The sequence below is a fragment of the Lipotes vexillifer genome, unplaced genomic scaffold (assembly GCF_000442215.2).
Source record: "Lipotes vexillifer unplaced genomic scaffold, Lipotes_vexillifer_v1.1 scaffold382, whole genome shotgun sequence".
NCBI lineage: Eukaryota > Metazoa > Chordata > Mammalia > Artiodactyla > Lipotidae > Lipotes > Lipotes vexillifer.
The window spans coordinates 10044803-10069716 of NW_006780611.1; the positions used below are offsets into that span (position 1 = coordinate 10044803).

General features: G+C 44.2%; 1 protein-coding gene across 1 annotated transcript in view; it reads left to right on the top strand.

Moving 5' to 3' along the window:
- The window catches only part of FAM227A (family with sequence similarity 227 member A), a 78368-nt gene that overhangs the window by 21699 nt on the left and 31755 nt on the right, over window positions 1-24914 (top strand). The window contains exons 6-10 of the mRNA XM_007454108.1: window positions 2546-2647; window positions 3143-3247; window positions 5290-5413; window positions 19551-19658; window positions 24446-24497. Of these exons, the coding sequence (XP_007454170.1) occupies window positions 2546-2647; window positions 3143-3247; window positions 5290-5413; window positions 19551-19658; window positions 24446-24497 (491 nt within the window). The remainder of the gene's footprint in view (window positions 1-2545; window positions 2648-3142; window positions 3248-5289; window positions 5414-19550; window positions 19659-24445; window positions 24498-24914) is intronic.

The window sequence follows — 24914 nt, forward strand, 5'->3', positions numbered from 1 at the left end:
ATAACAATAGTCTCTACCTTGAAGTATTGTTGTAAAATTAAATAAGATAATATACATAAGTACACTTAGCACAGTACTTAGTAAGTCATAATTGCTCAAAAAATGATAGTTTTTGTTATCAATGTTACTGGAAAAGTTTAATGATCAATAATAGAAGAACAGTACAGTCATTTTTGGTTTATACATGATGGGCTACTTAGCCACTACAATGAATATTTATGAAGAGTGTATTTTAACATGCTATGCTATGTTGTTAAATGAAAAACATCGGTATATAAAACTGCAGTACAATGTTACGTAAACACACACAGGAAAATCTGGGGTGAAACCATACATAGCTATCACTAGCATTCTCTGAGTAATAAGATTGTAGTTTTTAAAAAAATTTTATTGAAATATAGTTTATTTACAATGTTGTGTTAGTTTCAGGTGTACAAGATTATAGATTTTTCTTCTTCGTTTTTCTATAATTTAAAAATGGAAGAAAGACCTTTGGAAATGGATGGTGTGTTTCACAGATCCGCCATTCCTGTGAGACCTTCCAGCACCTTTGCTGCCCCGGACAGGCCCGCTGGCCCAGCCACATGTGCTCTTACTCCATTTGCTGTGTGTGGCCCCCAGGACAGTGACAACTATGCTACTTAATGTCCCATTTTTTAGGTCCCATGGGGAATGTTTTCCTTAGACCTTAATCCCAAGAAAAACTGTGCATCTACTGGAATGTTTTTAGTCTTATAACTGATGCTGGTTCCTGCTTTTCTTTGGCTCCCAGGAAACCCAAGGCAGATTTGTGCCCTGCCTTTAAAAGGACCCTCTTCCATCCTGCTCGGGGGCCATCCCAAACTTTTACTTGCCTCCTCCTGGGATTCTTTCTCTCACATGTCTGTTTACCTGTGAACACCTTCAGGGCAGGGACTCTCCATCAATATCCCAAGCACATAGGTGCTCGATAAATATCTGCTGGAGAGCTGAAATGAAATCTTTTTGAAAGGAAGCAGGAGCGTGAATAAATAAACAATAAAGAACTAGCACAAGTGTTGCCTAAGTGCCTGGCACTGTTCTAAGTGAGTATGTATGCTTTGTGTGTGTCACTCATTCATTTAACCCTCATAGCAGTCCTGGAGGTAGGGACTGTCGTCATCATCATCTCCATTTCCCAGATGAGGAAATTGAGCGCAGACAGTTTCAGTAACAGTGCTCAGGGTCACGCAGCTAATAAGCTTAAGAGCTGGATTAGAATCCAGGCAGTGCGGTATCAGAGTCTGTTCTCTCCACCTCTCTGACGATACTGCCTCTCTAGGGAAACGTGAGGAATGGCGGAAAAGACAAAGCCAAGAGCAGGGCTCAGAGAGCTCCTTGCTAACTAGGGTGGCTTGTGTATCAATGCACCATGCCCTCAGCTTCTGTAGGCTTGAAGGGAGTGCCAAGGAGTCTTTCCCTTTGCATCCAGGATGGGGGCAAGAGAGAGATCTCTGCTCCTCCTAATGGTAAGAGGAGAGGCAGCCTTACCATGTCTCTGGGGCCAGGCTGCCTGCTTTTGAGCCTCCCAGGCTGTGTAAGCTTAGGCAAGAATCCTAACCTTTCGATCCTCATTTTTCTCTTCTATAAATTGGGGATAACAGTTCCATCATCCAGCACCAACCGCAGAGATAGATGATGAAAAATAGTGAGATAAAGAATGAACGGCATAGCTCAGAGCCTGATACATGGCAAGCATTCACCAAATGTTACATATTATTGTGGTAGCAGCTTTGGAGTCAGGGAAGGTTCAAGACCCAGTTTAGGACAATGAAGCCTGAATTTTCTGCCTCTCTGAGTTCACTGATAATTCTATTCTAATTTTAGAACTCCATATGCTTACTGCTAACTCAGCAGGATTTCATGGTCCAGTGATTTGCATCTGTATAATATCTATGTTTGTTGATACTGATTAATATTGAATGAACACAGATGACAGCATGGAGCAACTGCCTAGAGTTATGGGTTCCGACCCTGGCTCTGCCACTTGCTGGCTGTGTTACTTTGGGCAAGAGACTTCAGTAATATATTTATTTATTTTAGCCGCACCACGTGGCTTGCAGCATCTTAGTTCCCCCACCAGGGATCAAACCCATGCCCTCAACAGTGAAAACGCAGAGTCCTAACCTCTGGATCTCCAGGGAATTCCTATGACTTCATCAGTTTAATCCTCAGTTTCCTCATCTGTGAAATGGAGATAATAACACATGCCTTGTATGATTACTGTAGGGGTTAAATGAGAACATGTAAAAACACCTGGCAAGGTAACTAGTTGGCACTCACTGAAAGGTTAGGTGTTTTTTTTTTTTTAAGTTGACCCCAAAGTGTGTTGACTCCAAAGATGTCTGGCGGGGAGGGGGTGTGATTAATGACAATAACAAGCCATGGAACATAGGCGGAAAAGCAGGTTTTGAGTGGAGATGATTATGAATCTGGCTGTGGCTCCAGGTAAATTTCAAAGAATAAATAAGTAAATAAATAAACAATAGCAATAGCAATAGTCATGTGAACTTTGTTTCTTTTCAAGTCTTTCTGTTCAGATAAAGAATTAGAGCAGTTTCTCTCTTCTCCTTCTGTAAGAGGCATGTGGCTGGATAGCTTCTGGTGGATCTTTCATGAAAGATACCAGGTAAATGCAAATCCGATGGCTTCTCTCCCTCACTTAAGTTATTTTTCTATGGCACAAACCCCAGCCTCTTTAACATGGGCTGTAAGCCCTTCTGATTCCACGGACCACCCCAGCAGCCTCATCTGTCACACCCTCTCCCTTTCCCACCCATGCCTCGTCCATGCACTCTGGGCTGTAAACATTGCACCACGTCCTGCAGCTCCCCAGAGCATTAAGAACTGGTCCGTGTCACATGGCTGGTCAACGGCAGGGCCGAGAGTAAAGTTAGGACCGCCTGGCCCAGAGTTTGGGTGCTTTCCTCAACGTTCTACCTCTCTGTATGTGTTTTATAGATCCTATAAAACAAATCAGTGTAGTATTTCATAAATAATATAGGATTAAATACCTTGAGAATAAGATTCCTAAAAATGAGAGAAATACTTAGTTAAGATTCCCAGTCCTTGACCGCTTCAACAGGGGCTCTAGTAATTCCTTCTCCGTTTTTATTCCTGGTAGCCAAAGAAGGAAGTCCAGAGTAAGCTGTTCGACAGGATAGCCCAGCACTATGCCTTTCTTTTGTCTCGTGAATCCAGGTCCCACTACGAAGAGGCTCTCTTAAAAGTGAGCATCAATCGCTGTTTAGGAAAAAGAATCACATTGGATAGCTATTCACTGCTAGTGCCAAGTTAATGCCCTTAACGTGCTTTCCATAAGGGAGTAATTAGTAAGTTGTGATGTATTCATAAACTGACTTGTAATGCAGCAGTTACCAAAAATAAGGTAGATCTATATATACTGATAGGGAAGATGTAATGATGTATTTCAAGTGAAAAACAAAACTCCATGTTAGAAGAATTATATGTATATGTATGTGTGCCTATGAGTAGAAAAAAATGTCTGGAAAAATATTTACCAAACTCATAGCAATGCTTATTATGTCCAAGGAATAAGGTTATAAGAAGCTTCCTTTTATATTTTATTTATTTCTATAGTATTTAAATAAGCATGAGATTTTAAAATTATGAATATACATATGTACTTTTTATATATGTGTGTATGTACATGTATACTAAAAGAGTTGCTAGAAGAAAATATAAGTGAATATTTACATGATTTGGGGGTGGGGAATGACTTTCTAAATACGACCCCAAGGGATTAACCATAAGAAGAAGACTGATTTCACTATATAAATTATTTAAATTGCTACAGTCAAAGTTAAAAGGCAAATGAGAAACTTGCAAAAAATACTGGTAACATATATGCCACACAACATGAAGAAGTCTTACAAATCAATAAGAAAAATGGACCAATGGACAAAGTACATAAACCAGAAATTCACCAGGGAAGAAATAAAAATGGGAGAAAAAGTTCACCTTTGACAATAATCAAGGGAATTCCCTGGTGGTCCAGTGGTTAGGACTCTGCGCTTCCACTGCAGGGAGAGCAGGTTCTATCCCTGGTCGGGGAGCTAAGATCTCGCATGCTGTGTGGTGCAGCCCCCCCAAAAAATAATAATAATTGAAAATACAAATTAAAACAATCCTTTGGTACATCTTTTTACCTGCTAGATTGCATAGATTAAAAAATGTAATTCCCAGTGTTACGAAGGACACAGGGAAATGGCACTCAGACAGCCTGAGTGGGAAGTGAATTGGTACAGACGGGCTGAAAGGCACTTACACTAGTTAAGTGTCTGCTTAACAAGTTGCTTAGGCTTTCTGTGTCTCAGTTTCATCACCCATAAAATGAGGATAATAATGCCTCTCTCGTTGAGTTGTCCTGAGTATTAAATGAGATGATGTTTGTAAGGCATCTGACATATCACCCAGCACATGATAAGCCCCCAATATATAATAGCTGCTATTATTACTCTTATTATACCATCTTCTGGAAGTCATATTTGAATATATAGTAAAAGCTTCTTTCATTTATGCATTCAACAAATTTTTTTATGCATTCAACAAATTTTTGATTGCTTAATATGTGCCAGACACTGAGCTAGTTTAATAAATAAATATAATTATTCTGCATAATTTGTAGTGCAAAGTCCTAGAAACAAGACAATATCCACAGATGCTGAATGTTTAAGTAAATTTTGGTATGGTCACTCAGCACAATATTATGAAGGTCACTACTGGAAAAAAAAATCCCAAAGAGTTTATAGTAACCCGGGGAAGTATTTATGTTACGATGTTAAATTAATAAAGCCAGATATAAATGTATAATTTGACCTTAACCATAGTTAAAAAGCAACAACAGTACCACTTATGCACAGGAAAGGAAAAAACAAACAAACCAGGAAGTAGGACTTAATATTATCTCAGGGAGACAGCAAGATGGGTATGTCAAATGTACTTTGTCATCTTCTGCGCTAATCTTCGGCCAGGTTGTAGAAGGGGCTGAGGCACAGACCGCATGCAGAGGAGCTGGGGGAGGGGGGTTTGCTGGCCAACGTAGCATGGTGTTTGAGGAGTGGTCCCCAGGTCGGGTAAGGGGTCCACCGAGATGTGGGGCAGCTACAGATAGAAATTGCTTCCCTCGTGAACAGGAGGGCAGCACAGTGTCAGGTAGAGAGTTTTATCACAGGTCCTTTCTGAAGTCAGGGGCTCTTTTCTGGGTGTGGAAATGTCCAGAATATTGCCTGAGCTCTGCTTGCCCCCCAGAGGTTGCCATCACTTCTGAGTAAAGCCCTGTACACCAGCTTCTGCTGCTGCTTCCCTCAGTCCTGGTTCAACACTCACGAATTCAAGTCTGACATCTGTAACACGATGAGCCTGTGGATTTCAGGTGAGAGATGGCTACTTTCTCCTGGGGAAAGCAATTCCAGAAACACGTCTTCCCAGGTAGGTTCCTGTTTGCCATCACACCTCTTCATCAAGGCAGTTGTTCTTTTCTCTCCTTGACAATAAAGAAAGAAAAGTGTGTGGTTAGAGCCCGAGGAGTACTCATGATTCTGCTCCCTCAAACAGTTCTGAGACATTCCTAGTCCCCTTTCGTCCCCAGCTGCATCAGCAGGGAGCAGGTTTCAGCACAGCCCTGTTAGTTAACAATGTGCTGTAGGCCGACGGACCCAGGAACCCAAAAGCAGTGTGCTGGCTAGATAATCCCACCTTCCACCCCCACTGTGACCCCACTTGACCCAACTGTCGTCCCCCTCTTCCTGCAGCACACACAGTGCCAGCTTGATGTTTGCTTGTCAATTACTTTTAAGTCTCCTTCCTCACGTCCCCCATCTCAACCCAGACATCCCCTAAGGTCGTTGCAAGCTGAGAGGTTCCCTGTGTACTAGGTTCTGTGCTAAGTAAGCACCATTCACATTTCCTACTGTGTTGAGGGTCTCCGAGATCAATTCCACATTAGGAGATTTGGTAGAACTCACAGGTCTCAGCATACAGTTGTATTTATGGCTAAGATTTATTATTCGATGTAGTAAGGGTACACAGCCAGATCATAAGGGGAAAGACAGGTAGTGTTTGGAGGAATTCACATGCAGCCCTCCTCCTCCTGTGAGGAGTTATACAGAGCCCCTCATCCCACTGCAGTGAACACGTAGCAACATGTGTGTGATGTTTCTGCCCAGAAGCCCATTAGAGAAACAGCGCCCAAGGGTTTTACTGCGGGCTGGTCATGGAGGCACCTCTGTCTATCATGTGCCAAAGTTCTAGGGAAGCAGGTGTTTAGCATCAGCTACATTGTTATATAAACAGTCTAGGCGCAGTGAGTCACTCGTCAGCTAGGGAATAAAATTTTCCCCAGCTTTATTGAGATATAATTGACATAGGACACTATGGAAGTTTAAGGTGTACAGTATGATAATTTGATACATGTATATATTGTGAAGTTTTTACCACAAGCAGGTGAGTTAACATATCCTTCACCTCACATAATCCCCATCATGTTGTTGTTTTATGGTGAACATTTAAGATTTACTCTCAGGACTTCCCTGGTGGCACAGTGGTTAAGAATCCGCCTGCCAATGCAGGGCACAAGGGTTCGAGCCCTGGTGCAGGAAGATCCCACATGCCGCAGAGCAGCTAAGCCCGTACACCACAACTACTGAGCCCGCATGCCACAACTACTGAAGCCCATGCACCTAGAGCCCCTGCTCCACAACAAGAGAAACCCCCGCTCGCCACAACTAGACAAAGCCCGCGTGCAGCAACAAAGACTCAACACAGGCAAAAATAAATAACTAAAATAGATACACTAAAAAATAAAAAGATTTACTCTCAGAGCAACTTTCAAGTGTACAATACAGTGTTATCAACTGTAGTCACCGTGCTGTCCATTACACCCCTGGAACTTGTTCCTTCTGTAACTGCAAGTTTGTACCCTTTGCCCCACATCTCCTGATTTTCCCCACCCCCAGCCCCTGGCAACCACTGTTCTACTCTCTGCTTGTATGAGTTTGGCTGTTTTAGATTACACACACATAAGTGAGATCATACAGTATTTGTCTTTCTCTCTGAGACTTATTTCACTTAGCAAAATGTCCTCAGGGCCCATCCATATTGTCACAAATGGCAGGATTTCCTTCCTTTTTATTGCTGAATAATGTTCTATTGTGTATATATGCCATAGTTTCTTTACCCATTCATTTGTGAGTGGACAGTTAGGTTGTTTCCAGGTCTTGGCTATTGTGAATAATGCTGCAGTGAACATGAGAGTGCAGATATCCCTTTGAGATAGTGATTTAATTTCCTTTGGCTGTATAACCAGAAGTGAGATTCCTGGATCATATGGTACTTCTATTTTTAATTTTTTGAGGGACTTCTATACTGCTTCCATAGTGGCTGTTCCAACTTACATTCCTATCAACAGTACACAAGAGTTTCCTTTTTTCTCACAACGTCGCCAGCATTTGCCGTCTCTTGTCTTTTTGACAATAGCTGTTTTAATAGGTGAGAGGTGATAATCTTATTCTGGTTTTGATTTGCATTTACCTGATGATTAGTGATGTTGAGCACCTTTTCATGTACTTGTTGGTCATTTGTATGTCTTCTTTGGAAAAATGTCCATTCAGATCCTTTCTCTTTCTCTAATTGGACTGTTTGGGTTTTTTTTTGCTACTGAGTTGTATAAGTTCCTTACAGACTTTGAATATTATCCCCTTATTAGACATATGGTTTGCAAATATTTTCTCCCATTCTGTAGGTTGCCTTTTCATTTTGTTGTTTCTTTTGCTGTGCAAAAGCTTTTTAGTTAAATGTAGTCCCACTTGTTTATTTTTGCTTTTGTTTCTTATGCTTTTGGTATCATACCCTCCAAAATCACTGCCGAGACCAATGTCGCGGAGCTTTTTGCCTGGGCTTTATTCTAGGAGTTTTATGATTTCAGGTCCATTTAAGTCCTTAATCCATTTTGAGCTGTGAATGGTGTAAGGGGTGTCCAGTTTCATTCTTTTGCATATGAGTATCCAGTTTTCCCAACACCATTTATTGAAGAGACTATCCTTTGCCCATTGAGTATTCTTGGCTCCTTTGTTAAATATTCGTTGATCACATATGCACGGGTTTATTTCTGGGCTCTCAACTCTGTTTCATTGATCTGTTTTTCTGCTAGTACTATATTGTTTTGATTTTCATAGCTTTGAAATATGCTTATTTATTTATTTTTGTAAATTTATTTATTTATTTTTGGCTGCATTGGGTCCTCGTTGCTGCGTGCAGGCTTTCTCTAGGTGCAGAGAGAGGGGGCTACTCTTCGTTGCGGTCCACGGGCTTCTCATTGCCATGGTTTCTCTGGTTGCAGAGCATGGGCTCTAGGTGCACGGGCTTCAGTAGTTGTGGCATGCGGGCTCAGTAGATGTGGCTCACGGGCTTAGCTGCTCCACAGCATGTGGGATCTTCCCGGACCAGAGCTCAAACCCATGTCCCCTGCATTGGCAGGCGGCTTCTTAACCACTGCACCACCAGGGAAGTCCCTGTAATATAGTTTAAAAACAGGGAGTGTGGTGCCTCCAGCTTTGTTCTTTTTCAAGATTGCTTTGGCTATTTGGAGTCTTTTGTGGATCCATACAAATTTTAGAATTTTTTTCTATTTCTGTGAAAAATATCATTGGAATTTTGATAGAGATTACATTGAATCTGTAGATGATTTGGGTAGAATGGGCATTTTAACAATATTAGTTCTTCTGATCCATGAACATGAGATATTTTTCCATTTATTTGTGTCTTCAATTTCTTTCGTCAGTGTCTTAGAATTTTCAGTGTATAGATCTTTTAATTCCTTGGCTCTAAGTTTACTCCTAAGTATTTTATTGTTTTTGATGATATTGTAAATGGGGCTGTTTTCTTTTTCAGATAATTCACCGTTAGTGTATAAAAACACAACTGATTTTGGTATGTTGATTTTATATTCAGTAAAAATGAATTTTACTGAATTCATTTATTAGTTCTAACAGTTTTTGGTGGAATCTTTAGGGTTTTCTATATATAATATCATGTCATCAGCAAACAGAGACAGTTTTACTTCTTCCTTTACAATCTGGATACCTTTTATTTCTTTTTCTTGCCTAATTGCTCCAGCAAGGACTTATAGTACTATGTTGAGTATGAGTGGTGAGAGTGGGCACCCTTGTCTTGTTCTTTTTTTTAAAAATAAATTTATTTATTTTATTTATTTTTGGCTGTGTTGGGTCTTCGTTGTGTGCACAGGCTTTCTCTAGTTGGGGCGAGCGGGGGCTGCTCTTTGTTGTTGTGTGCAGGCTTCTCATTGCGGTAGCTTCTCTTGTTGCAGAGCACGGGCTCTAGGCGCGTGAGCTTCAGTAGTTGTGGCACGTGGGCTCAGTAGTTGTGGCTCACAGGCTCTAGAGTGCAGGCTCAGTAGTTGTGGTGCATGAGCTTAGTTGCTCTGCGGCATGTGGGATCTTCCCAGACCAGGGCTCGAACCCATGTCCCCTGCATTGGCAGGCGGATTCTTAACCACTGCGCCACCAGGGAAACCCACCCTTGTCTTGTTCTTGATCTTAGAGGAAAATCTTTCAACCTTTCACATTTGACTATGATGTTAGCTGTGGGCTTGTCATATGTGGGCTTTATTATGTTGAGGTATGCTCCTTCTGTACCCACTTGTTAAGAATTTTTATCATTAAAAGATGTTGAATTTTGTCATATTTTTCGGCATTTATTGAGATGATCATATGATTTTTATCTTTCATTTTATCAATGTGGTGTATCACATTTATTGATTTTTGTATGTCAAAGCGTCCTTGCATCCTAGGGATAAATCCCACTTGATCATGGCGTATGATCCTTTTAATGTGCTGTTGAATTATGTTTGCTACTACTTTGTTGAGAATTTTTTTTTTTTTTTTTTGGCCATACACGGACCTCTCACTGTTGTGGCCTCTCCCGTTGCGGAACACAGGCTCCAGACGCGCAGGCCCAGTGGCCATGGCTCACAGGCCCAGCCTCCGCGGCATGTGGGATCTTCCCGGACCGGGGCACGAACCCGTGTCCCCTGCATCGGCAGGCGGACTCTCAACCACTGCGCCACCAGGGAAGCCCTGTTGAGAATTTTTATACCTAGGTCCATCAGGGATACTGGCCTGTAATTTTCTTTTCTTCTAGTATTCTTTGGCTTCTACTATTCTTTGGCTATCTTAGTATTTCTTTTCTTCTAGTATTCTATGGCTTTGGCATTAGAATAATGCTGGCCTCCTTAAGAGAGTTTGGGAGTGTTCCCTCCTCTTCAGTTTTCTGGAAGAGTTTGAGAAGGACTGGAGTTAAAAGTTTTGTAGAATTCATCTGTGAAGCTATCTGGACTCGGGTTTTTCTTTGTTGGGAGTTTTTGTTTGTTTGTTTGTTTTTAACATCTTTATTGGAATATAATTGCTTTACAATGGTGTGTTAGTTTCTGCTTTATAACAAAGCGAATCAGCTATACATATACATATATCCCCATATCTGCTCCCTCTTGCATCTCCCTCCCACCATCCCTATCCCACCCCTCTAGTTGGTCGCAGAGCACCAAGCTGATCTCCCTGTGCTATGCAGCTGCTTCCCACTAGCTATCTATTTTACATTTGGTAGTATATATAAGTCCATGCCACTCTCTCACTTCGTCCCAGCTTACCCTTCCCCCTCCCTGCATCCTCAAGTCCATTCTCTACATCTGCGTCTTTATTCCTGTCCTGCCCCTAGGTTCCTCAGAGCCATTCTTTTTCTTTTTCTTTTTTTTTAGATTCCATATATATGTGTTAGCATATGGTATTTGTTTTTCTCTTTCTGGCTTACTTCACTCTGTATAACAGTCTCTAGGTCCATCCACCTCACTACAAATAACTCAATTTCATTTCTTTTTATGGCTGAGTAATATTCCATTGTATATATGTGCCACATCTTTTTTTTTTTTTTTTTCTGTATGCGGGCCTCTTACTGTTATGGCCTCTCCCGTTGCGGAGCACAGGCTCCGGACACGCAGGCTCAGCGGCCATGGCTCACAGGCCCAGCCGTTCCGCAGCATGTGGGATCTTCCCAGACTGGGGCACGAACCCCTGTCCCCTGCATCAGCAGGCAGACTCTCAACCACTGCGCCACCAGGGAAGCCCTGCCACATCTTCTTTATTCATTCATCTGTCGATGGACATTAGGTTGCTTCCATGTCCTGGCTATTGTAAATAGAGCTGCAGTGAATATTGTGATACATGACTCTTTTTGAATTATGGTTTTCTCAGGATATATGCCCAGTAGTGGGATTGCTGGGTTGTGTGGTAGTTTTATTTTTAGTTTTTTAAGGAACCTCCATACTGTTTTCCGTAGTGGCTGTATCAGTTTACATTCCCACCAACAGTGCAAGAGGGTTCCCTTTTCTCCACACCCTCTCCAGCATTTATTGTTTGTAGATTTTGTGATGATGGCCATTCTGCCTGGTGTGAGGTGATATCTCACTGTAGTTTTGATTTGCATTTCTCTAATGATTAGTGATGTTGAGCATCCTTTCATGTGTTTGTTGGCAATCTGTATATCTTCTTTGGAGAAATGTCTATTTAGGTCTTCTGCCCATTTTTGGATTGGGTTGTTTTTTTTTTTGATATTGAGCTGCACGAGCTGCTTCTATATTTTGGAGATTAATCCTTTGTCAGTTGCTTCATTTGCCAATATTTTCTTCCATTCTGAGTGTTGTCTTTTCATCTTGTTTATGGTTTCCTTTGCTGTGCAAAAGCTTTGAAGTTTCATTAGGTCCCATTTGTTTATTTTTGCTTTCATTTCCCTTTCTCTAGGAGGTGGGTCAAAAAGGATCTTGCTGTGATTTGTGACATGGAGTGTTCTGCCTATGTTTTCCTCTAAGAGTTTTATAGTGTCTGGCCTTACATTTAGGTCTTTAATCCATTTTGAGTTTATTTTTGTGTATGGTGTTAGGGAGTGTTCTAATTTCATTCTTTTACAGGTAGCTGTCCAGTTTTCCCAGCACCACTTATTGAAGAGGCTGTCTTTTGTCCATTGTATAGTTTTGCCTCCTTTGTCAAAGATAAGGTGACCATATGTGCGTGGGTTTATCGCTGGGCTTTCTATCCTGTTCCATTGATCTATATTTCTGTTTTTGTGCCAGTACCATACTGTCTTGATTACTGTAGCTTTGTAGTATAGTCTGAAGTCAGGGAGCCTGATTCCTCCTGCTCTGTTTTTCTTTTTCAAGATTGCCTTGGCTATTCGGGGTCTTTTGTGTTTCCATACAAATTGTGAAACTTTTTGTTCTAGTTCTGTGAAAAATGCCATTGGTAGTTTGATAGGAACGGCATTGAATCTGTAGATTGCTTTGGGTAGTATAGTCATTTTCACAATGTTGATTCTCCTGATCTTAGTGGAAATGGTTTCAGTTTTTCACCATTGAGAATGATGTTGGCTGTGGGTTTGTCATATATGGCCTTTATTATGTTAAGTTCCCTCTATGCCTGCTTTCTGGAGGTTTTTATCATAAATGGGTGTTGAATTTTGTCAGAAGCTGTTTCTGCATCGATTGAGATGATCATATGGTTTTTCTCCTTCAATTTGTTAATATGGTTTATCACACTGATTGGTGTATATTGAAGAATCCTAGCATTCCTGGGATAAACCCCACTTGATCATAGTGTATGATCCTTTTAATGTGCTGTTGGATTCTGTTTGCTAGTATTTTGTTGAGGATTTTTGCATCTATGTTCATCAGTGATATTGGCCTGTAGTTTTCTTTTTTTGTGACATCTTTGTCTGGTTTTGGTATCAGGGTGATGGTGGCCTCATAGAATGAGTTTGGGAGTGTTCCTCCCTCTGCTATATTTTGGAAGAGTTTGAGAAGGGTAGGTGTAAGCTCCTTTCTAAATGTTTGATAGAATTCGCCTGTGAATCCATCTGGTCCTGGGCTTTTGTTTGTTGGAAGATTTTTTTTTTTTTTTTTTTTTTTTTTTTTTTTTTTTTTTTTTGCAGTACGCGGGCCTCTCACTGTTGTAGCCTCTCCTGTTGCGGAGCACAGGCTCCGGACGCACAGGCTCAGTAGCCATGGCTCACAGGCCCAGCTGCTCCACAGCATGTGAGATCCTGGACCAGAGCATGAACCCATGTCCCCTGAATCAGCAGGCAGACTCTCAACCACCCTGCCACCACGGAAGCCCTGTTGGAAGATTTTTAATCACGGTTTCAATTTCAATTCTTGTGATTGGTCTGTTTATATTTTCTATTTCTTCCTGGTTCAGTCTTGGAAGGTTGTGCTTTTCTAAGAATTTGTCCATTTCTTCCAGGTTGTCCATTTTATTGGCATAGAGTTGCTTGTAGTAGTCTCTTAGGATGCTTTGTATTTCTGCGGTGTCTGTTGTAACTTCTCCTTTTTCATTTCTAAGTTTATTGATTTGAGTGCTCTCCTTGTTTTTCTTGATGCATCTGGCTAATGGTTTACCAATTTTGTTTATCTTCTCAAAGAACCAGCTTTTAGTTTTATTGATTTTGCTATCATTTCCTTCATTTCTTTTTCATTTATTTCTGGTCTGATCTTTATGATTTCTTTCCTTCTGCTAACTTTGGGTTTTTTTTGTTCTTTTTTCTCTAATTGCTTAGGTGTAAGGTTAGTTTGTTTATTTGAGATGTTTCTTGTTTCTTGAGGTAAGATTGTATTGCTATAAACTTCCCTCTTAGAACTGCTTTTTCTGCATCCCATAGGTTTTGGGTCATCGTGTTTTCATTGTCATTTGTTTCTAGGTATTTTTTGATTTCCTCTTTGATTTCTTCAGTGATCTCTTGGTTATTTAGTAGTGTGTTGTTTAGCCTGCATGTGTTTGTATTTTTTACAGATTTTTTCCTGTAATGGATATCTTGTCTCATAGCGTTGTGGTCAGAAAAGGTACTTGATATGATTTCAATTTTCTTAAATTTACCAAGGCTTGATTTGTGACCCAAGATATGATCTATCCTGGAGAATGTTCCATGAGCACTTGAGAAGAAAGTGTATTCTGTTGTTTTTGGATGGAATGTCCTATAAATATCAATCAAGTCCATCTTGTTTAATGTATCATTTAAAGCTTGTGTTTCCTTATTTATTTTCATTTTGGATGATCTGTCCATTGGTGAAAGTGGGGTGTTAAAGTCCCCTACTATTATTGTGTTACTGTCGATTTCCCCTTTTATGGCTGTTAGCATTTGCCTTATGTATTGAGGTGCTCCTATGTTGGGTGCATAAATATTTTCTAGATTTATTTTTATTTATTTATTATTATTATTTTTGGCTGTGTTGGGTCTTTGTTGCTGTGCGCGGGCTTTCTCTAGTTGCAGCAAGCAGGGGCTACTCTTCGTTGTGGTGCGCGGGCTTCTCATTATGGTGGCTTCTCTTGTTGGGCTGTAGGTGCGTGAGCTTCTCATTGTGGTGGCTTCTCTTGTTGGGCTGTAGGTGCACAGGCTTCAGTAGTTGTGGCTCGTGGGCCCTAGAGTGCAGGCTCAGTAGGTGTGGCACACAGGCTTAGTTCCTCTGCAGCATGTGGGATCTTCCCAGGCCAGGGCTCGAACCTGTGTCCCCTGCATTGGCAGGCAGATTCTTAACCACTGTGCCACCAGGGAAGTCCCTGGGTGCATAAATATTTACAATTGTTATACCTTCTTCTTGGATTGATCCCTTGATCATTATGTAGTGTCCTTCCTTGTCTCTTGTAATAGTCTTTATTTTAAAGTCTATTTTGTCTGATATGAGAATTGCTACTCCAGCTTTCTTTTGATTTCCATTTGCATGGAATATCATTTTCCATCCCCTCACTTTCAGTCTGTATGTGTCCCTAGGTCTGAAGTGGGTCTCTTTTAGACAGCATATTTACGGGTCTTGTTTTTGTGTCCACTCAGCCACTCTATGTCTTTTGATTGGAACATTTAATCCATTTACATTTAAGGTAATTATCGATATGTATGTTCCTATTACCATTTTCTTAATTGTTTTGGGTTTGTTATTGTAAGTCTTTTCCTTCTCTTGTGTTTCCTGCCTAGAGAAGTTCCTGTAGCATTTGTTGTAAAGCTGGTTTGGTGGTGCTGAATTCTCTTAGCTTTTGCTTGTCTGTAAAGGTTTGAATTTCTCAGTCAGATCTGAATGGGATCCTTGCTGGGTAATCTTGGTTGTAGGTTTTTCCCTTTCATCAGTTTAAATGTGTCCTGCCACTCCCTTCTGGCTTGCAGAGTTTCTGCTGAAAGATCAGCTGTTAACCTTATGGGGATTCCCTTGTATGTTATTTGTTGCTTTCCCCTTGCTGCTTTTAATATTTTTTCTTTGTATTTAATTTTTGATAGTTTGATTAATATGTGTCTTGGTGTGTTTCTCCTTGGATTTATCCTGTATGGGACTCTCTGTGCTTCCTGGACTTGATTGACTGTTACCTTTCCCATATTAGGGAAGTTTTCAACGATAATCTCTTCAAATATTTTCTCTGGTCCTTTTTTTTTCTCTTCTTCTTCTGGGACCCCTATAGTTTGAATGTTGGTGCATTTAATGTTGTCCCAGAGGTCTCTGAGACTGTCCTCAATTCTTTTCATTCTTTTTCCTTTATTCTGCTCTGCAGTAGTTATTTCCACTATTTTATCTTCCAGGTCACTTATCCCTTCTTCTGCCTCAGTTATTCTGCTATTGATTCCTTCTAGAGAATTTTTAATTTCATTTATTGTGTTGTTCATCACTGTTTGTTTGCTCTTTAGTTCTTCTGGGTCCTTGTTAAATGTTTCTTGTATTTTCTCCATTATATTTCCAAGATTTTGGATCGTGTTTACTGTCTTTACTCTGAATTCTTTTTCAGGTAGACTTCCTATTTCCTCTTCATTTGTTTGGTCTGGTGGGTTTTTATCTTGCTCCTTCATCTGCTGCGTATTTCTCTGTCTTCTCATTTTGCTTATCTTACTGTGTTTGGGGTCTCCTTTTCTCAGGCTGCAGGTTTGTAGTTCCCACTGTTTTTGATGTCTGCCCCCAGTGGGTGAGGTTGGTTCTGTGGGTTGTGTAGGCTTCCTGGTGGGGGGGACTGGTGCCTGTGTTCTGGTGGATGACGCTGGATCTTGTCTTTCTGGTGGGCAGGACCGCATCCGGTGGTGTGTTTTGGGGTGTCTGTGAACTTATTATGATTTTAGGCAGCCTCTCTGCTAATGGGTGGGGTTGTGTTCCTGTCTTGCTAGTTGTTTGGCATAGGGTATCTGGCACTGTAGCTTGCTGGTCATTGAGTGGAGCTGGGTCTTACCATTGAGACAGGGAGAGCTTTCGCCGTTTGATATTACTTGGGTCCAGGAGGTCTCTGGTGGACCAGTGTCCTGAACTCGGCTCTCCCACCTCAGAGGCTCAGGCCTGATCCTGGCCAGAGCACCAAGACCCTGTCAGCCACACAGCTCAGAAGAAAAGGGAGAAAAAAGAAAGAAAGAAGGAAAGAAAAATAAGTAAAGTTATTAAAATAAAAAATTATTATTAAAAATAAAAAAATTGAAAAGTAATAAAATTTAAAAAGAAAGAAAGAAGAGAGCAACCAAACCAGAAAACAAATCCACCATTGATAACAAGAGCTAAAAACTATACTAAAAAAAACAAACGGACAGACAGCACCCTAGGACAAATGGTAAAAGCAAAGCTATATAGACAAAATCACAGAAAAAAGCATACACATACACACTCACAAAAAGAGAAAAGGAAAAAAATATATAAAAAGAGCAACCAAATCAATAAACGAATCTACCAATAATAATAAGCTCTAAATACTAAACTAAGGTAAACATAAAACCAGAAACAAATTAGACTCAGAAAGCAAACCGCAAGTCTACAGTTGCTCCCAAAGTCCACCACCTCCTCAATTTGGGATGATTCGCTGTCTATTCAGGTATTCCACAGAGGCAGGGTACATCAAGTTGATTGTGGAGCTTTACTCCACTGCTCCTGAGGCTGCTGGGAGAGATTTCCCTTTCTCTTCTTTGTTCGCACAGCTCCCAGGGGCTCCGCTTTGGATTTGGCCCAGCTTCTGCATGTAGGTCACGTGAGGGCGTCTGTTCCCCACCCAGATAGGACGGGGTTAAAGGAGCAGCTGATTAGGGGGCTCTGGCTCACTCAGGCTGGGGGGAGGGAGGAGTACGGAGTGCGGGGCGAGCCTGTAGGCGGCAGAGGCCGGCGTGTGTTATCCTGGGGAAGTTGTCCCTGGCTCACGGGACCCTGGCAGTGGCGGGCCGCACAGGCTCCCGGGAGGAGAGGTGTGGAGAGTGGCCTGCGCTCGCACACAGGCTTCTTGGTGGCGGCAGCAGCAGGCTTAGCGTCTCATGCCCGTCTCTGGGGTCCGCGCTGATAGCCGCAGCTCACGCCCGTCTCTGGAGCTTGTTTAGGCGGTGCTCTGAATCCCTTCTCCTCGCGCACCAGGAAACAATGGTCTCTTGCCTCTTCGGCAGCTCCAGACTTTTCCCCCGGACTCCCTCCCAGCTAGCTGTGGTGCACTAGCCCCCTTCAGGCTGTGTTCACGCCGCCAACCCCAGTCCTCGCCCTGCGCTCCGACCTCCTCCGAATCCTGAGCCTCAGCTCCCAGCCTCTACCCGCCCCGGCGGGTGAGCAGACAAGCCTCTCGGGCTGGTGAGCGCCGGTCGGCACCGGTCCTCTGTGCGGGAATCTCTCCGCTTTGCCCTCCGCACCCCTGTCGCTGCGCCCTCCTCCGCGGCTCCGAAGCTGCCCCCCTCCGCCTCCCGCAGTCTCCACCCGTGAAGGGATTTCCTGGTGTGTGAGAACTTTTCCTCCTTCACAGCTCCCTCCCAGAGGTGCAGGTCCCGTCCCTATTCTTTTGTCTCTGGTTTTTCTTTTTTCTTTTGCCCTACCCAGGTACATGGGGAGTTTCTTGCATTTTGGGAAGTCTGAGGTCTTCTGCCAGCATTCAGTAGGTGTTCTGTAGGAGTTGTTCCACGTGTAGATGTATTTCTGATGTATTTGTGGGGAGGAAGGTGATCTCCACGTCTTACTCCTCTGCCATCTTGAGCCACATTCCCTATTTCTTGATAATTCAGTCTTAGTAGGTTGTATGTTTCTAGGAATGTATCTATTTCTCCTAGGTAGTTAGGGAAAGTTTTATATCAGATGCCAACCAAGGACCAATCTTGCAAGCAGGCTTTTTTAAGGACAGTAGGCTTGAGACTGCTATGTTGACTATTTTCTGCACATCTATTCAGTCCTTCTAACATATGCAGCATCAAAGAAGTCCTAAAGGAAACAAATGCGGGAGCAGGTATTCAGACCCAGGCTGTCCCACTGCAAAGCTAGGTCTTTGACCACTGCCGTTTTGCCTCCCATTCTCTGACTCTTTTCTTTCTGTTCCTTCTTCCTATTCCCCTTTTTGTCCAAGACTGTGCCTCCTTCCCCTAATCCACACCCAGTAATGAACCTCCTGTCTGCTTGCTTTGTCCAATGAAGACAGCAGCTTTGCATAAGGGCTCAAATTTTTTCAAGTAATCTTTGGTCTTTTCCTTCCTAAATCGAAGAACTGAGACAGATAGTGGAATTTCTCTAATATCTGAGGATTCAGGCTCCAAGAAATCAAGACTCTGAAACACATGGTTCCCTTAAAAGAAAAATATTAGCCCCATAAGTGTCGCCATTGAATATTTGGCGCAAAGCCATTTCCGGTACTTAGCAAAGTGTAATAGTATGGGTTTTTTCCCTAAATTTATTTATTTATTTATTTATTTATTTTTGGCTGTGTTGGGTCTTTGGTGCTGTGTGCAGGCTTTCTCTAGTTGCGGCGAGCGGGGGCTACTCTTTGTTGTGGTGCGCACGCTTCTCATTGCAGTGGCTTCTCTTGTTGCACAGCACGGGCTCTAGGTGTACGGGCTCAATAGTTGTGGCACATGGGCTCAGTAGTTATGGCTCGCGGTTTCTAGAGCACAGGCTCAGTAGTTGTGGCACACGGGCTTAGTTGCTCGGCGGCACATGGGATCTTCCCAGGCCAGGGCTTGAAGCCGTGTCCCCTGCATTGGCAGGCAGATTCTTAACCACTGAGCCACCAGGGTAGCCCAGCAAAGTGTAATAGTATGTTGAGCAAACATTTACTAAGTGCCTATTTATTGTGTGCCAGGTCCAATACTAAGCCCTGGAGGTACAAAGATGAATCAGACCCAGCCCCTGCCTTCCAGGCAGAGGAGATAGACAGGAAAACAAATAATTACTATGCCTTCACATCTGTGTAGCGTGTCACAGGTTCACACGTCTGTGGTGTGATCTCATCGTCACACTCACACTGTCAGGAGGGCAGGGTGGGCATCACATCTCCATTTTCCAGATGAAGAAACCAAGGTCTCATAGAGAGGAAGTGGCTCACTCAAGGCTACAAGGCCAGTACTGGGGGGAGGGAGGAGGGATAATGCTGGAAGCCCAGCCTCCCCGGGACCAACAGGGGCATCTCAGAGGCCTCTGTCTTCCATTTTCTGCCTCCCTTTCTCTTTTGCAGAAGTTTTCATGATCACTCTTGACTCCCTCTTAGGTATATATCCTTGCCCACACAGCTATAATAGCTGGGACTACTCGAAACTGGATCCAGAGAGATTCCGGAGAGAAGAATTAATGTTGCAGAGAAAAAGACTGCTGAAGGGTAAGGTGCCAGCTAGGGACTTCCGTCCCCTCTGTCCCCTGCCACACCCAGCTACCATCTAGTCTGGGCTGGGAGGGGCCCTAATACAGAAATCCTCAGGCCTGGTTCTCTCTCACGTACCCCAAACTAGCCTCCAAAATGACTGAAATGTTAATGCTTAGCAACTGTAGAGTCAGCACACCAGAAGTGCTGGGACGTGTGGGAATTTTAAAATAGTAGATGTCAGTTATTTGGTGTCTACCATGTGCCAGGTACCAGGTATCCTTTTTTTATATATATAAATTTATTTATTTTATTTTTTTATTTTTGGCTGCATTGGGTCTTTGTTGCTGTGTGTAGGCTTTCTCTAGTCGCAGTGAACAGGGCCACTGTTCGTTGCAGTGCGTGGGCTTCTCATTGCAGTGGCTTCTCTTGTGGAGCATGGGCTGTAGGCACGCAGGCTTCAGTAGTTGTGGCACATGGGCTCAGTAGTTGTGGCTGGTGGGCTCTAGAACGCAGGCTCAGTAGTTGTGGCGCACGGGCTTAGTTGCTCCGCGGCATGTGGGATCTTCCCAGACCAGGGCTCGAACCTACATCCCCTGCATTGGCAGGCAGATTCTCAACCACTGCACCACCAGGGAAGCCTCAAGTATCCTTTTTTTTTTTTTTTTTTTTTTTGCGGTACGCGGGCCTCTCACTGTTGTGGCCTCTCCTGTTGGGAGCACAGGCTCCAGACGCACAGGCTCAGTGGCCATGGCTCATGGGCCTAGCTGCTCCCTGGCATGTGGGATCCTCCCGGACCGGGGCACGAACCCGTGTCCCCTGCATCGGCAGGCAGACTCTCAACCACTGCGCCACCAGTGAAGCCCCGCGAGTATCCTTTTGATTTAATCCTCACAACGGCCAGCTGAAGTACTCATTAAATCCCCTTCACAGGTGAGGAAACCAGAGTTCAGAGAAGCAACTTGCCCAAAGCCAACTTTCTTTTAGCACTTAACAGACACGTAAAGAGCACCACGTGCCAGGCGCTGTGCTAAATAAACACTGGGAACACGGCGTGGAGGCAAGCACAGCCTCCGCTGTGTGGTCTAGTGGGAAATCGAGGTCAGTTATCCTACAGTGGACTGGGCACTGGTGACAGGTATACAGGGTGCTGAGGCAGCAGCAGGAGGGGGACCCAGGCCAGCCCTGAGAAGGTCAGTACGTGGCAGGTGAAGCGGGGGACCACTGTGTTCCAGGCAGAGGGGACAGCAAGTGAGAAGACCCAGAGGCACTGAGGGAACAGAGGCAGTCCTCGTGGCAACAGTGAAAGGACCGTGATGGGCAGCCAGCCCGTGGGTGGCTAAACCAGGATTCAACTCAGGACTGTGAAGCCAGGGAGACGCCACCTTGGGTTAGGATAAATTTACATCCTCCAGCTGGGGGCTGTCTGCCCCTTTTTATGGGGCACCCCAGGGATGCAGCAAAGCCTTGTCTTTAATGGTCAGTAGGACCCAGGGGGCAGACAACATCTGGCTAATCAAACCCCTGTAGCAACATCTAGGACCCTTTGGAGGGGATAGGAGTGAGGAGAGGTTTTTTTTCTTAAATATGGTGAAAACAGTTCATACTGTCAAAGAGCATGTATCTGAGCACATAGCAGTAATCCGAATAAAAATAATGCTAATGCACACGTCGTTCTCTGCACCAGCCACTGTTTGACTTGTGTCATTCCCCACCGCAGCTTTTTGAGAAATCGTGTCACCTCCATCTTACAGCAAGAATTGAGGTGCAGAGAGGTTCGTGTGCCCAGGGTTTTCCAGCACAGTTGGGGAGCCAGGATTTTGTCCAGATAGGCTAATCAGTCTCCTGCTTCGGTCAGTCTGGCCTCTCTGACCAGTTAAACCATTCCCCTCCCTCAGTCTAACACCCTCGGGGAAAGCAAGGGTGCTCGGCAGGAAGGAGGGACCTCCTAAGAGGCAGTGCTGTCTCACTGTGGTGAGCTTCCTATCCCTGGAGGGCCCTGGCAGAGCTGCCACATGCTGCCTAAAAGGTTCCGTGTTGGGTGGGAAGTTGGGTGAGGTGTCCCCTAAAGACCCTCTTTCTGAAGCCTGGAAAACTGCAGTTAGGATTGTGGCTAGGATAAACTAGGGTGGGGGAATTGTCCCCAAGGCCACATTAACTTTCAGTAATTCCCTAGGACACACGCAGGACTCACTGTGTAGTCGTACTCACTGCTGTGATCTATTGCAGTGAAAGGGCACAAAGCACAATCTGCAAAGGGAAAAGACAGGGCTTCCCTGGTGGCGCAGTGGTTGAGAGTCCGCCTGCCGATGCAGGGGACACGGGTTCGTGCCCCGGTCCGGGAAGAACCCACATGCCGCGGAGCGGCTGGGCCCGTGAGCCATGGCCGCTGAGCCTGCGCATCTGGAGCCTGTGCTCCACAACGGGAGAGGCCGCAACAGTGAGAGGCCCGCGTACCGCAAAAAATAAATAAATACATAAATAAATAAATGGAAAAGACACGTGGAGCAAAGTCCAGTAAAACCAGGAACAAGCTTGCGAGAGTCCTTTCCCGCAGTCACACAGGACCCACTTTAATTCCCCCAGCGAGTTGTGACAACAGGTGTGAAATGTTGCCTGTCAGAGGAGCTCGTTAGGGATCCAGTGCCCAGGGTTTTCCTGGGGCCTGATCACATAGGCGCTCCCCTGTGTGGTCACATACCCAGATTCCAAACTTCCAGAAGAAAAGTGAGTATTCAGCATAAACCACATTGTTTGCACCGACAGTTTAGGCACAGTGAACCACTCTTATCAGTGGTGGGAGCCCTCCTGAAAGCTACATTCCCAGATGCCAATCAAGGGCCAAGCTTGCAATCAGGACTTTTCAGGGACAGTAGCCAGGACTGCTGTGTTAACGCTTTTCTGCACAGTTGTGAAGATGGACGTGAAGCCATAAGCAAGATGGAAACTCATGGAAATTGAAGAGCTTTCAAGCACAGTAGGACAGGCCAGGAGGAGACTGGGGCTGGGCCAGGTTCCAGATTCTAAGCAGCTCTAAGCATCTAGCAGCCAGCATTTGTAGATGTTCCATTTAGAAGTGAGAAATTGAGAGGAGGATCAGGTCTGTGGAGAAAGTCTATACGTTCAATTTTAGGTGATGAGTTTGAGGGAAGGATGGAACATCAGGTGGAGATGTCTAAGACATTGTTGGTGATACGGCTAGGGGAGAGATCGGGGCTGGGACTCCCACCTGAGGATTTATTCAGATAGATGTGTTTGTAGAAATTACCTCTAAATGGGAATATCAAAGAAGGGAGGAGACAAGGAGGCTGAGGTCAGAGCCTTGGGGACCTCCTACACGCAGGAGGCGGCAGAGGGAGAAATCAGAGGCAGGAGGAGCCCAGAAAGAATAGGGCTGTAGCAGCCAAGGTGGGCTCTACTGAGGGATGGTCAGTGGTGCCAGCTACTACAGAGAGTACCCCAGAACAAGGCCTAGGAGGAAGCCATGGAATCATACAGTTAGGTTGTTGGTGATCTTTATATATCGGCTTTATTGAAACCTAATTTATATAACATAAAATTAACCCTTTTGAAATGTATAATTCAGTGATTTTTAGTATATTCACATCACCATTAATTCCAAAACATTCTCATCATCCGCCTCCCAAAAAAACCCTCTTAGTGAACTTAGAAACAGCTATTAACATCAGGTGGTAAAAGGGGGGGACCCAGATTTCAGGGAAGGTGATACAGAAGTGAAAACAGAGTAGAGAAAGGTGTGCTGGAGGAATTAACAGGGTTGGGGGTAGGAGAGCCACCCTCGTGTAAGCAAACACCATCGCTCTTAGGTGCCAGCTGAAAAGAGCGGAAATAGAATGGGTAGGGGAGGAGGACAGGGTGCTTCAGCATCCCCCTGTCCCGTGAGGCCTCCTCCCTGGGGTTGGTTTCCTGGCTCAGGAGGCAGGCTGCTGGGCCTTCACCTCTCTGCCCCACGTGGCTCCCGTGGTGTGGCAAAGACTCGCTGCTCTAAGTGTGGTCCAAGGACCAGCAGCATCGGCGTCTCTCTAGATCGACTAAAGCAGAGCCTGCAGTTTGCCAGGGTCTCCCAGGGATCTGTAAGCACATTCCAGTTTGAGAAGTCCTGGTCCAGGGCACAAGGGAAGAGCATACCTGGCAGCCCTGAGGGAACAGTATGGCTGCAGTTATCAGCTGGCAATTATAATAGCCACCATTTATTTTTCTAAGCATTTGCAGCTACTGACTCAAAAGGTTTGCTTTCCCAGCAGTCGTCATGGACACAGAGGAATTTCAAAGTGAAAAAAACAATCTAACCTGGAAATTGTCTTCAAATTTAATGACATTTCAATGAATATTAAATTTAACATCTTAAGAGGTTGATAGATTGTTACTCTTTTAAGTGTTTAGTCCAACATTTATTCATTTCAATTGTGCAAAGTTCTGAGTTTTTGTTTTTCTTTTGAAGCCAGTGCTTTTTTTGTTTTTTCTTATGGGTTGAGTGCTTGCCCTGTGTACTCTGCATACATCATTTTCTTTAATCGGCTCATCAGCCCTTCAAGGTAGTTAGTATTCACACTCTTTAACAGGATCAGAGATGTTAGGTAATTTGCCCGAGGTCACTCAGCAGGTGGAATGACCGAGAGGCTCTGCTTTGTCAGAGGCCAGTCCCCTCGCTGTTGCTGTTGCCTCCAGGGAGGGGGGCTGTCTCAAAGCTCCTCCTCTGCAGTGTCACCCCCAAGACAAGAAGGAACTGAAGAACTACTTTTTTTCTCTTCCCTAGGAAGAGATTTTTCTTTCCTCACTTCTAGGAGATACTCCGGCCGGAAGTCCCCCCAGAGCAAGAAGGTCTGCTGCCCTCAGGTGAGTGTGAGGCACAGACCCAGACCCTTTGGAGCCCCCTAAGCTTCAGTGACTTCCGGTTGGTTCCGCATCTCTGCACTCCCCGCCCCATCATCTCGGGGAGGGTCCTGGTAGTCCTCCAGATATACATGGATGAGTGGGGCGCTAAAGGGTAGCCAGAAATGCAAGCACTGGGGGGAGAGAGGAAAGGAAGCAGTCTTCAACTGTAGGCCGCAGCACAGGTGCTACTGTATCTCCTCCTCCCCAATGACCCTCATCTCCAGCCTGAACCTGGCCCTCCTCCCGACACCTCCTTGTTCCTCTCTGCCCAGTTCCTCTTCCCTGCTGCGTAGCGCCCAGCACCACCACCACTCTCCCTTCCACTCCCAACACCCCAGGTTGAGCTCCCTTCACTAGTGCAGTAGGCTCCTGTCTCCC